The sequence below is a fragment of the Pieris brassicae genome, chromosome 10 (assembly GCF_905147105.1).
Source record: "Pieris brassicae chromosome 10, ilPieBrab1.1, whole genome shotgun sequence".
NCBI lineage: Eukaryota > Metazoa > Arthropoda > Insecta > Lepidoptera > Pieridae > Pieris > Pieris brassicae.
The window spans coordinates 2,871,905-2,886,411 of NC_059674.1; the positions used below are offsets into that span (position 1 = coordinate 2,871,905).

Here is a 14,507-nt window from a genome sequence, read left to right on the forward strand (position 1 = left end):
AATATATACTTTAATAATTCCGAACGAAGGCAATGAATTCCCTCTATGTCAAGTAACATCTCAAACTGTCAAAACAGACAGATGTAAAATTTACCGCCAAAACTTATCCATGATAGACTAAACATAGTTACATCTTGCCAGACTATAAAAAACTTTAGAATTCCGACTTTACCTACCTTTTGTCCATCCCATCTATTGCATCTCATACCCTCAGTACACACTTCCTGCATTACGTAACCGCCATCTGCGTCGCACATAAACAGGACTTGCGGTCTTCTGGCCTATAATAAACATGACGTCTGTCAGTTGTCATCACAGATCACAGTATAAACACAATTTGACAGAAAGGGAATGGGTACTTCAGTTAATAGTGGCGTTTTTTTGTTAAATTTTTATGAAGTTTATTTATGACTCGTTATTTGACCATCTTCCTCCAATTTTCCCTCGTCCGTGTAACCTTAACTCCCTACTTTCCCTCCCATCCAGCTTTGTCGTTTCTCCCCTCCGTACCTTATAGTATATATGTTAACCTCTTGTATATAGTATTATATGTCTGTCTGTGTTGTCTTTATAGTGTCGTCATCTTTGTTTTAGGTTAAATTCATTTTATCAAAACTATCCTGACCGTGTTAGACATAGAACGCGACATTGGCGGAATTGTGATTTACACAAGAGTCGCCATTAATAAAATAAAGTGAAGTGAAGTTTATTTAAATGTAAAGACATTTGGTTACCTATAAATGTCCATTCGCCTAATTGTAAAAGCTTAGTATGATTTACATTTTAAATGACAATCAGAAACTCTTATATTAACATCACTCTTACGGTATCAAATCGGGTTTTGATGCCTCATTGCTGTGACATTTTAGATTTGTCATCATCTTATCAGAATATATAAGCAGTGCTTACCTCATGTCGTTCCGTGTACGGAACAGCGAGTAGAAGCGAATAAAATAAAGCACTTAAAACAAGACACAAGGCAGTGATGATTCTCAAAAGCTTCCCGGAACCGCTGGGCCCCGTACTTCCGCCGGTCGAGCCTCGACCCACTGACAATCTGTAAAAACACATCCACATACAAGTTCCACTCTGAATACTAATACCTAATTAAGATTCTGTAGACTTACTTATCAATAAGCGGTCCAAAGACGGCAGGCCCCAGTAGTGCTATACATGGTGTTACGGCAGAAATCAATCGTGCTTCCGCTCTATCTAATCCAACTGACAGCATATGTAGGGGCAGAAATGGGTAGATACATCCTATTCCTGTAAATAAAGAACGGAAAAATCAACTAGTGTTAGCTTAGCGATCTCGTATTGGGTGCTTTCAAATATAAAATAATACGGCTGAAATAGAAGAGTCTTTCCTCCAAGTTTTGTTCCCTTTTTAGACTCTTGGGCCGAGAGGTTCATTTCCACAGGCGCTATTTAAAGATTTGACCCCAGAGCTTGTTCTTTCCTCGCTCAGCGAAGAAGCATCGTAATAGAGTCAGCAATAAAGGTTTTATGCAGCAGGGACTAAACTTTTGAAATTTCTTATAAGTATTATGTAGGTTAAGTATATTGTAAACACTATATATTTGTGTGTTGGAAACAAGTTAAGCTTATAGGGATACAAATTCGCAAAAAGGAAAGTAATGTATGGATTTAGAGCACTAAATGCTACACGAGATGTTTTAAAAACCTACCGCAAAACCACGTGATTGCGCCAGGACACAGCGACGCGACTATTAATTAAGAACAATTAATAGTTATGAATCTTTAGTGCTTCGTGACTGTTTCGTTACGTGATTCGAATCGCAATAGATACCTAAAGAACTAGTATTAAAAAAAGCTAATATTCAGTATGCATGGATAACATTAAGTTTATGTTAATATAAACACGATCTCCAAAGGAGTGAATGCCTCCAAATTCTTCCATTTTTCTCTTATTTTGGCCATCTTTTCTTCTAGAATTTCGTTGATAGAAAACGTCAAAACTGGCTAATCCTAATGAGGTTATATAATGATATATGCTGAGAGACAAGGACAATCTAACAGTATTTAACATACACAAATATACAGCATTTTTAAATATTCTTAATCGTAATAATAATAATTAATATTCGTTCCAAAGAATATAACAATAATATACATACAAGTCTTTTATAGTCTATTTTTGTGTATTCGTTTTGAGTAATCGTTTATTCAATTTATATATACCCTACATAGTAAGATGAATAAAAAGAAAATTAAAACAAATTTAAAGGTCACTTTGACAGTTTACTTTTAACGCTGGCAGCATTTCCTCGCTGTAATGCAACTTATTCGTTGAACGAGGAAAGCTCCGTCAGCTCGCTCTAAGGTTACTGGTACTCTTTATCTAAATATATATCTAATTTATCTAAATATATATCTAATTTATCTAAATATATATCTAATTTATCTAAATATATATCTAATTTATCTAAATATATATCTAATTTGTCTAAATATATATCTAATTTACCTAAATCTTTAATTAGCGTTAAGTTCATAAAATTGACTTTTTTACTAATTCTTATTAGAGCTCGAAAAAATCTACATCCTTATATATTTCATAATTTTCACTAGATTGGTACTGATGAGTCCTTGCGTTAGACATGCTATTTGTGGTTGTTTATAAATTATGTTTTTAAGTACAATTTTTTCTATTTTAAGTTATACTCATATTTGGTCGTAAAAACCGATAGTCGTAACAGCCGATGACGTTGTTATTAACTACCTAATGCAATAGAATTCAGCCGAGAGTTTTGATGTTGGTCAATATAACCGGTATGTTGTTCTAAACGATGTCGTCGTTAACTTTGACTGCATTTGTCTAGTGGTTAAACTAAAGATTGATATGTTCCTTTCGTACCCCTTAATAGTGCCAAAGGATGGACGGTAAAATGAATGTAACCAACCGTCATGTCTTAGAGTGATTTAGAGTCGAGTCTAGTGGTAAATGATTCGCATTTGAACATTTGAATTTGACATAATAAAAATAATTGATAATAAATAAATCAATGGCGCTACAACCTTTTTAGGTCTGGGCCTCAGATTTCTGTATCTGTTTCATGATCATTTGTTAAACTAATAGGCAAGTAGGTGTTCAGCCTTCTGTGCCTGACGCACGCCGTCGACTTTTTTGGTCTACAGCAAGCCTCCTCACGATGTTTTCCTTCACCGTTCGAGCGAGGGTTAAATGAGCACATAGAAAGTAAATCCATTGGTTAGAACTTACGGCCTCAGGGATTAAAGTCGCACGTTGAAGCCTAGGTCTATAACTAGGTCAACACTGCTCCAAAAGAATTAATAGGGACAGAAATATCTCTGCCAATAAGGTCTGTTCCCAATTATACTTTCCCTATGGTTTCTAAGATTTGTATTAATAGAGCGACCCTGAACTTTGTTACGGCTTAATGTTATTTTTTACTTTGCCTACATTTTTAGTTGTAACATTGCTATGCTAAACGTAGACACGGTTCGCTTTTCAGAAATATAAGCTTAAGCTTAGCAAATATTTTGACATTCATTTTTATTTATATAGACTCAAACAATAATTGCACATTCTAACATTCTAAATTAGTTAAAATAACTTTTAGTAATAGTATTGTCGTTAAGATTAATTAAGAAAACACTTTTTAAACGGATTGAAGGTATGTATTATTATTAAAAAAAACTTATAATTATTTACCTAATTTTACATTTTTTCCGACGTTTCGCGTGCTTTATGCGTGGTCACAGTGACTGAAGACAAAAGGTGTTGAATGTCAAACAGTATCACATAATAATACAGAGCTTCAATCCGTTTAAAAAGTGTTTTTTTTAACTTTTAGTTATAATAAACTGGATATAGCTTTTAGCAGGAAGACCCTCCATTTACATTATTTAACTCCTTTTTTCTGTTATTGACATAACATTTAAAATATTTTTCGTCCTATAATTCGACAAAAAGTAACTGTATAATGTATCAAACCAGTTTCGCACATGCGACTAAATTATTCATGGCATCTGCACTCATACGGGCAGTTAAAATGGCCGCGAGACGAGAAACGAGGTGAATGGTCCCTAAATCATTCGGCATCGTTCAACAACGCTCCTTAGATGGAAACTTGGGACTTGCAGCAAAACGGTAATGCAGGCTTACCACTTAAGTTCAATATTGAAATATTAATTTCACATGACATTATTAACGAATTGAAGCTATGTTTTATTATAAACTTATAATTATTTTATATAATGTTAAGTTTATAATAATACGGTCACGGTGATCACGCACGCTGTAAAGCACGCGAAACGTCGAAAAAATGTAAAGTTATGTAAAATAATTATAAGTTTATAATAATACATAGCTTCAATCCGGTAAAAAAGTGTTTTCTTTAAATGTGTAAAAGCTATGTTAACAAAAGACAATACTATTATTAACGAAGTTCGTGTTTAGATTTATTCATCAGCATATATTCATAGATAATAAGCGTTATAGAAAACATATTCTTCGCTGTATTATATTGGTTGACGGACCATTTTTATTATCCGAAGTGAACTGACAACTGTTCCACTATTTTTTAGTGTCTATAATAATTAGTTTAAAAAAATGTTTAACTTAATTTTCCTAATAAATTATGTTTGTTTTTATTCCGTGTGATTTTTTTATTGGATATGTATTCCAGTTAATTTAGAGTTATATGTTAGGACAAGGTTTTATTTATTGTAATGAAATTAAATAAAAGCTGTTTTATAAGTTTATAGTCTCATATATGTAATTATAAATTCAAAGAAAACTACGGCTACTAGCATAATTACTTAACCAAGTTTTTTTGTATAGTTAAATTTTTTTGACTCAAAACAGAGTGCTGGGACTGATTAAAAACATTTAAAATACACACAGAGACACAAATTCTTAGTATAATCTAAAGTCTCTTAATATCCTAACAATTATTGACTCATTGAGCGGATGTTACAGTAGTACTCTTAGTCTGGTTGATTACCTTACATTAATAAACCTTATTACCAAGCAACAAAGACTAAAATTGAAAGTGTATCTGCAATAACCAAGACGCTTTCTATCCCTCAAATCTCCCAAACAAATGGTAACATGATTTTAATTTGTTGAGCTAATTATCGGTCCTATTAAATAGATAATTGTTTTACTCAAATTATTATTATTACAACCAGGAAGTCCTGATACAGTTCTCACTTCATTAGGAGCCTGGTCTACATGTTATCTAACGTTTTTAGGTCTGGGCCTCAAATTTCAGTATCGGTTACATGATCATTTGGCAATCTGATAGGCAAGAAGGTGATCAGCCTCCTGTGCGTGACACACGCCGTCGAATGTTTGGGGCTAAGGCAGACCGATGATTTTCCTTCACCCTAGCGAATGTAGACATGCGCATATAGACATTGGAAGAAAGGTCGTGGGGAATCGAACCTACGACCTGAGGGATGAGATTTGCTAAAGCCACTAGGCTAAAACTGCTCACAATAATTGTTATAGTAGGGTTCATCAAATCCCGCACGGCGTACAACTGGTGTAACGCCAGGGCCTGTCTTGAGACCATAAAGATAAAAGGCGCTACGTTCCCATATTTTTTCAATTATAATTTCTTGTAGTCTATTTATTAGATTCCGCACCACCAATTAAATACGTTACAAGAACGGCTTGGAAGCATGAACAAGTTTTTATACATCGCTCGCTCAACTTCGCGGAAGCTTTACTGATGTCTTAGTAACTAGATCTGTGTTTATTATGATACTGACCTGCTAAGAAGCAAAAGAGGACACACTTCAATGAGATCAGGTTTTTATTCACAATCTCCTTCATCATGGTTTTCTTTCGTTACCTCGTTTGTGATAGCATCTTGTATCTGCAAACAATTATTTTATTAATTCTTTATTACATATGTTTTAAAGGGTAATTTAGCGTCACGTGTAAGGCGTCTGATTAAATAGAACAGAGCTTTGAATAAGATTCAGAACCGACTAAATGCTAAATCTGACTACCGTATGTCAAAATTTTAGAACGCTCCCTTAGTAAGGTAGGGTCACATGTAAGGCGTTCGATTCAATAGAACACAGCTTTTGGGTAAGATTCATAAAACGACTTATTCATTCCACGATATTTTTGGAGTCATACTGAACTCTCTAAACCCCAACGACAACGACTTTCAACCCCCATTTCATATTCTAACTTTTCACTAAAAACAAAGCTTAATTGTGCAGCAATGTGTTTTAAAGACGGATAATTTCTTAAAGGGACGATAATTTTAGGTCCAATGAGGCCACGGCCGGGCCATTTGTACGCCCACATGGCACGACGATAGGCGTATACAAAGAACGTTAATTTTAAAATAGTTACGCTAAATGACGTGATCGTAGTGATCTCATTGCCATTTGCCAGTTGTGTCATATTATCGTCGTATTACATTAATTCATATTGATTAACTTCACACAAATTACAATAATATACATACCTACATAAAATAAATAAATGAGTCGCTCTACAACCATTTAAGGTCGAACCTACGACCTCAGGGATGAGATTCACACGCGATTCGAAGCCACTAGGCGAACATACATACATAGTCATACATATTAATAATAATAATTAAAAATTGATAAATAGAAAATTAATACAAATTTAAAAGGTTTGATCCCAGTGGTCCACCTTTCAATAGTAATTTATAAATAAAATATTCGAGCTAAATATGCTGAATTCGATCATTTGAAGACCAGATATATGGTATAATAATGGTATCTTTCTACAATATTTAAGACAACACTATATATAAATGATCGAATCGATAAAATAATGGTCGCGTGACATCAGACGTCGAACTTACATCAACGTTGTCCTATAAAAATATATTATCTTGATTAAATAAAATAAATGTTTTTATGAGTAAGGAGGTTGCAATCTTTGTTTATTTAAAGCAGATTCATATAATACCGCTTTTCATGATTACCAACTATTTAAGTTTGGAACAATAAAATAAATAAATAAAAAATTGGCATATTTATATTTTATATTTTGAATGAAGATCCTATTTTTAAATTTGGAATTATATTTATACCGCGGTTTTACAAAAACCATAGACAAGGATTATTATTAAATATTTGTAAATTAACATAAATTAACACACTTAATCCGGTAATATTAATAGCGTGATTCTATAACGAGTTTAGTTAAACGCACAAATTAAAGGGACTACTGATATTAAAAAATACTTTGGTGTTGGATAAACCGTTATTCGACACTACGCGATTTATTATTAATAAAAGTCTTTTATTTCTAATACTAAGTCATATTGAAATAAATTTCCATTCTATTATCTATGTAACACAGTTCATTATTTGGTATCTGTGTGAATTTTTTACAAAGGCTCTTAGTTTTTACGTGTATATGTCAACCTTATTAACGCTGGTTTCAAAAGTGTATTTTGAACATGATAGTGTCAATATCATTCTGATGTTGGGGGCTAGTGACAATAAGTTGTGAGTAGCAGTGATGTCACCGCTATAAGCAGCGAAGGTCCATCGGCATGCGTGACCGAGCTTCGTTGTGAGGGCACGCCATACTTTTCATTATTGTATCACGAAAGATTATAATTGAATTAACTTTAGTATATGATATATGAATTTTTATTTTATTAAAAAAAATAAACACAAAAATATACAATTTTCTTAAACATGTAGGTATTAATAATAATAATATTACGTACAGTATTAGAATTAGTTCACTGTTTTTTTTTTTATTCATAAAACGCTTAGGAGTGTTTATAGATTTTGACTCTGGCGAACTGTGAAATCGGCTCCCGGAGGACGTCATTCCTTCCTTATTAAAAAAAGAGAGCTTACTCGTCCCTCAAAGGTTAACAACGAACCTGCTCAAATAGATGTCCCGTAACGTAATATTGGCACTCGCGTAATATGTGATACCTTCATAAGAGTAGCAGCCGGAAACAATTGCTATTTTGCCAGAATTCATTGCCACATACAAACACTTACTTCGTGACATACATGAAGATACATGCATATGCATCAATGACAAGTGTGCACAACATTTATAGTGAATCTTTAAAATGATAAAGAGAAAATAACTTAAATAGTAAAAGACAAACTAGACTAAAAAATACAAATGTGGAATTTAAAATTTTTAATATATTTATACTTTGCAATTGTCACTTGTAAATTACAAGATTATTATGAAGTTTTTCACGTTTGATTTCAAATTCATATTTAAAGCTTACTCCCGCCTCAAAGTCCAGCAACGCACCAACTCAAATTGGTATCCATTCGCTTCGATGACTGCCTTTTATGACTGTCTAGTAGGTTTCTTTGCAAACCTTAAAAAATCCAAAGAGTGTCATGATAACTACAGCCACGCTGAATAAAAATGATACACCCTCATGTAAAATTAAAAGCTTTTAATGTATATTTCTTTTTTATTGACGTCCATAATTGCACACTGAGTTACCTATATGAATAAATGATTTTTTACTTTGACTTAAAAAATCTTATAGTTACTTAGAAGTTCACAGTTAATCACTTCTTTGTGTTTTTAAATACACCGCTCGTTAATTTTAGCTATATTTTTACCGTTTTATAATCTTCATAAATTTCAATATAAAAATATTTTCCATATAAAATAACATAAGAAAACTGGCTAGGATGTAGAATCCAGGCATTCCATTCAAATAAGATCAATTATAAAACGAGAATATATTACCGTGCTCTGTGGCAAATCAAAGAATGGCTCATATTTTTTTATTAATAGGTATTACATTGGCCAGATAACCTTTTAACAGATAGCAAACAGTGTCAGTGTTTATGAAATAAATTATAATTGAGGATGTTTTTAAAACTCTTTTGCGTTATAAACGCATGTCTGTGGTGCGGCTGTGCAATGAGCCATAGTCAGGCATTTTTTCGGCTTGTTGGGCTGATAGGGCGTCCTACCTCAATATTTTGTCTCTACTTTTTAATAATAGTTTACTTCTCTACGTTTTGTATACGAGTATAATAAATTTTGAAGTTATATATAAAATATTTGTTATAATATAATATTATATATTATTAATATAATATTTATTTCCAACACAGAAATATACTGCATTTACAATATCCTATCAGATACCGACAAACTTCTTAAGCATTAAACAGTGGGGGAAAGTTTGAAAGTTTCCCCTCCCAGTGATACCTAAAAATCGCTTCTGCGCAGGCACGGACATTTGTTCAAGTTGTTTGCCGGTATCTGTACCCCTACATAGTAATAATAAAAACTCCATAAATAGAAAATTAAAACAAATTTAAAGTCTGATCCCTGTGGTTATGTAGATTTAATGCTAGCATTTCCTGCTGTATTGAGATACTTATTCGTTGAGCAAGGAAATCACCAGCTCTGGCCATCTGTACTATCTATCAGACGCCAACATAAATCTTTAGTATCTTCTTCTGTGTGTAATGTAATAGACGCCTGGAATGATATATTTTCGAATTTACGAAAATGCTATTAAGAAATTGATTACTGATTGTGTTTATATCAAGAACCATTTACCTCTGCTATATAAAAAAACAAAAGAACATCAGTCACGCTACAGACTAAGTAGGTCACCATCAGAATTGGTGACGCCGGATGCGTTTCTCTTGGTAATTTGTATTCATTATTTTCACTACAACGCGCATAGATAAATGTGTATGAAAGGGTCTTTAATAGTAAATAAATTTATTTATTTCCTTTAATATACACTGATTGAACTACAGGAGTCGCTTTATTACGTCCCAGTAATATAAAAACGTTTAACGTTTTGTGTAATTGAACTCATTTTTTATTATAGTATGTAACATCTCTTGGGTTTAAACACTCCAACGTATTGCTAAATCTTTAATGATATTACCGCGGGTTTGCAGTTTACTATTTCTCTCATTAAATGTGAAATGACCTTGCGCCATATTTTAATATAAACCAATAAAATTATGAAAACATTGTTGGTACATTGAATAGGCTCTAAAACTGCAAGACTGATTTGTAAAAAATATTTCACCATTTGCATCCCTGACGAACATAGATAAATATTTAAAAAAAGTAATAGTTCTGTATGAAATAACGATAGTGTATATTGAGGACTGATGACAATTCCTATATCAAGTAGGCACGTATAGACAATAGCTGTGCAAAGGGATGTACTACAGTTTTATAGAAGACATCAATAACTCCAAAAAAAGCGATACCATATGTCTAATGAAACAATATTTGCAATTAAAATTATATTTAGCGAAAAAAGCTTTACGCTATAGAACGTCGTACTACGGTACGCTCCTACCTGGAACCTAAGTCGAATTCGTTCGGAAATACTTAAGTGGGTAGCTAGTCTCACAAAGTGGTGGTACGCGGACAAATGGGCCATAAAAAACGCTCAAATAGCTGGTATTAATTCAAACAACTCCTCCGAACACTCTCCATAACAGCGGTAGAAGATGCAGAAAGAGACCTCCCTACGCAACGCCTGGGGGCTGGTCGTTCAAGATTCGAACCGCTCTTTATTGAATATGGTCGAGTGAAGGAGAAGATCCTGGTACAGGGTATTAGTCTTTAAATTGAACTACATTTCATAGCTGACCTGGATCTTTATATATTCAACTTATACCTATAACCGGAATTAAATACAAATTTAATAAACAACTTGGATGTCTTACATGGACTCCAAAAGAGCGTCCTTTAAGGTAAGTAATCTTCTGCGTACCTATAGAACCAGCCTTGGTGTTTCCAAACCGATACGACTTAGGGCCTTCAAGTAGCACATTATTCCTCAAAATCTGGCAATACCAATTACAGGTATCCTGTCTTCTTGTCAGTCGTCACTGCAAGGTACCTGCTGCTCTGTTAGTGATATCTCTTTACTCTGTTCGGTCTATGGCTTCCCTTAGGGCAGCTGTTATACTTTATGCTTTCCCGCGGCATTTTGCCTCCCACCTTGCTGCCAACCAGCTTGTCCAGGTTATCTGACTCACAACGGGCGTTATGACTAAAGTCTACATGGCTTTAAGAGTAAACGAACTCTATGTTCTACCTTAATGACAGCATAAAAATCTGAAGAAAAATTCTACTTTTACTATACTATTGAAGTGGATAACCAACGGTCACTGACCACGTATAACATAAAAACTGATGTAAGAGAAAGTAGTAATTGATGGTATTCAAGATTGCAACGGAAGTGACTGAGAGTATTCAAGAATGTCAGTGTACTTTGATATCAAATTGTTGATGCATTATTTTAAGCATTTGCGAACAATGAATTAAAGGCGATAACAGTAAGACACGTTCTTTGAATGACTTATTGCTGATAAGGCTGGACAAAGAGTTTACTATTGAATCGTTTAATTATTTACTGTTTATTAATATAATAAAAAAATTAAAAAAATCAGTGACGCTACCTTTTTAGGACTCAGGTTTATCTATCTGTTTCATGTACTTTTTGGGTCTAAGGCAAGCCGGTTTCCTCATGATGTTTTCCTTCACCGTTTGAGCTAATGTTATATGCTTAAAGAAAGTCAATTGGTAAAAGACGAAGATCGAACCTACGACCGCAGGGATGAGAGGCGCACGCTGAAGCCAATAGGCCAACACTGCTCTTTGTTATTAATATAATAGCTTTACAAAATCAATATAAATAATAATTAATCGTAAAATATGTTTCTAAGCTCATAACTCGAAGATGGATGGAACAATTCGCGTAATTTTTCGAATTCCTTAAATTCTGAGATTTATGGTGAAATTAAAAAACAAATGTTTTTTTAGGTTTTTATTTTGAAAATAGCATAACAAAATGTTCAATATATTGATAAGTAGCTACTAAAATGGTGGGCTGGGAAAAACCTTAAGGCTAAACGAAGTTCGTGGGGGCAGCTAGTAAAAAATATGATCAAAATGTATTACACCACATACACGATGAAGAGGGGTGTGTGGGAATGCGCAATGTGTGTGGTCTTAACAATCCATTCGATTGGCTTATTTTTATCGTAAATATGCATTGCGTGCTGACTAACTCGCCTGCTTTTTCCATTCATTTTATAAATAATGTCTGATAATCATCATATACAACACGTTACTATTTTAAACCAAACAGCAGCTCAGTATGACGAGTCTAGTTGATACAATACGGGTACAATGGTCTAATAAGCAAATTGTAGAAATTGGACGGAGGCGTAGAAAATTGGGGTCGTAATGGTCGTCGCAATAGCGAAGGTTTACCATCAGAATTTCGTCAAGGACTAAACTGATTCGTTGGAATTATTGTATTATTATTATAAATATTATATGTCGTATTTATATTTTTCCTTTGACTAGACCCGGTGAACTTCGTATTACCTTAATACTTGTGTCAAAACTTAATACAAATATACAAAGATCGGACTTCATACTACAGCTATGAAACACTTAGGCATATATGACAACCAAGTGACGATTTCATTTCTAAAAAGACATCAAGGAACAGTTTTAATGGGTGTTTTAGTATTTCTATTTATTTATGATTACCGATAAACGTTCCCTGAACACAGTTGTTGTTTCGAAATGGTTGACATAACACTGAAGTTTTTGAAGTGAAACTATTATCGGCGTTGGAAAAAACTTTACCGTCATATTTTTCGGTTACGCGTCACATTATTCCGTTGCGCGTCACAATTTTCCGTTACGCGCCATCGTTTTCTTGCCTAACTTGAACAGATTCGAAACCATTAATAACAAAACTATATAATAAGGATAACAATGATGGTAATAATTGTTATACAATTAATGAAATTCTGTAATCTTTGTAGTTAAGGTTAGTAGTTGATAAGGTAAAATGAAATAATTGTATTATTTGTATTCATGTCTATGATAATAAAAACCATTTGGCTAAACTTGATCTAATTTAACTTTATTAAACCAATGTCTGTAAAGTTGCATATAGTAGATCATTTTTCGAAAAATAAGGTCATAAAGAAGTTTCACTTCTTACGTCTGTACACTAGTACACGCACATTTTTTTTAGAAAAGAATTAACCAAACAGGCCCAAACTGTGAATGACCCATGCCTCAATAGACCCCATGGGATATGAATCATCGAAATAGAATTTCAGACACATTCTAGCTTATTTGAAATTGCAGCTATTATTAAGATGTTGCGATTTCTATTGTGCGTAAACTTATCGATTCAGAACGATGGCCCTTTGCGAGTAAAGTCTTCGATGACACAATATTTTTTAACAAATATGTAAAATTACTTCTATTGGTCGTGGACTCCGCGTTTGGTAACACTGATTGAGAGGGTTCTAATTTTTAAAAGAGCGTTCCTTAAATGGCATAGCAATCGTGTGCCTCCTGACAGCCTGTCTGTTCATGGGAGGCGATGTTATTAAACATGAACTGAGACTCTAATTCGCCCATTTGTTTTAGAAATATAACTTATGTAAAATCAAGATTTAAATTTTATGGTTACCGAGCGAGCGTGGACGCGCTGTAAGCAGTAATGATCTTGGAGGTCGGAACAGCTTGACGACCGCGGCGGAACCTGTTTCTGGCCATAGCATGGTTGCGGTGACGTCATTAGATGACATCACTTCATCAAATTATCCACATTTAAATATATTCAAATATTCCGGACTGGCACTGAGAGGAGACGCTGATTATTAGGTATTTTGTTAAAAAAAAAAAAAAAAAAACGTAGCGCTAAAACCTTTATAGTTCTGGGTCTCAGATCAGTATATGCTCATTTGTAAATAGGCAAAAAAGCGATCAGCCTCCTGTGCCTATCGCCGTCGACTTTTTTGGTTTATGGCAAGCCAGTTTCTTCACGAAGTCTATAGTGCTTTTTAGTACCTACCTACTTGTCTAATAATATTTTCTACAAGAAACAACAACGGTTTAACAGTCCAGGGTTAACATCATTTAATTCTTCAATTGTAAATTAACCTAATTCTGCGTTATTCGTTTGGAAATTTCAAGTTACTCTATGTTAGGTGTGGTAACATAATTGTGATATTCAGGTCGCAGGGCTGCGGCCGCGGCGCACCTTGCTTTATGCCACCCTCGACCCCTTATTAGAAAATTACACATAGAAACAGCTGCTAGCACCTTGCGGTCAATCTGGCGTGAAGTTTTAACGAAGTATATATCGATATTTTACGCTAAGGATTGTACATATTCTGTTAGACGTATTTATACTTCATATGTGTTTGTATCTTCAGTCAAGAGATTTTTGGGTTAGCGCTGTTTGCATTCACTGTCAAGGCGAGTGTTAAATGCACATAAAGAATCTTCCATTGGTGTACCAGCCGTGATTCCAACTCCTGATACATGACAGTCGCACGCTTATGCCACTAGGCCAACACTGCTCTATTGAAATATTATTTCATACACGACAATAATTACGTTAAAAACTAGGTAATAATACATATATATATAAAAGTTCACTAAGTTAATAAACAATATACAAATATTTAAAATATGCGTATTTAACCTAAAA

The 14,507-nt window shown here is 33.8% G+C and overlaps 1 protein-coding gene across 2 annotated transcripts in view; it reads right to left on the reverse strand.

Annotated features, from left to right (window-relative positions):
• The window catches only part of LOC123715282, a 29,285-nt gene that overhangs the window by 14,214 nt on the left and 564 nt on the right, over nt 1-14,507 (reverse strand). Inside the window, exons 2-5 of one of the 2 annotated variants that reach the window (XM_045670236.1) lie at nt 5,764-5,870; nt 1,128-1,266; nt 910-1,057; nt 177-281 (exon numbers count right to left, since the gene is read on the reverse strand). In XM_045670236.1, the coding sequence (XP_045526192.1) occupies nt 177-281; nt 910-1,057; nt 1,128-1,266; nt 5,764-5,830 (459 nt within the window). In that variant the 5' untranslated portion in view covers nt 5,831-5,870. The remainder of the gene's footprint in view (nt 1-176; nt 282-909; nt 1,058-1,127; nt 1,267-5,763; nt 5,871-14,507) is intronic. The other variant, XM_045670237.1, reaches the window with a different exon arrangement.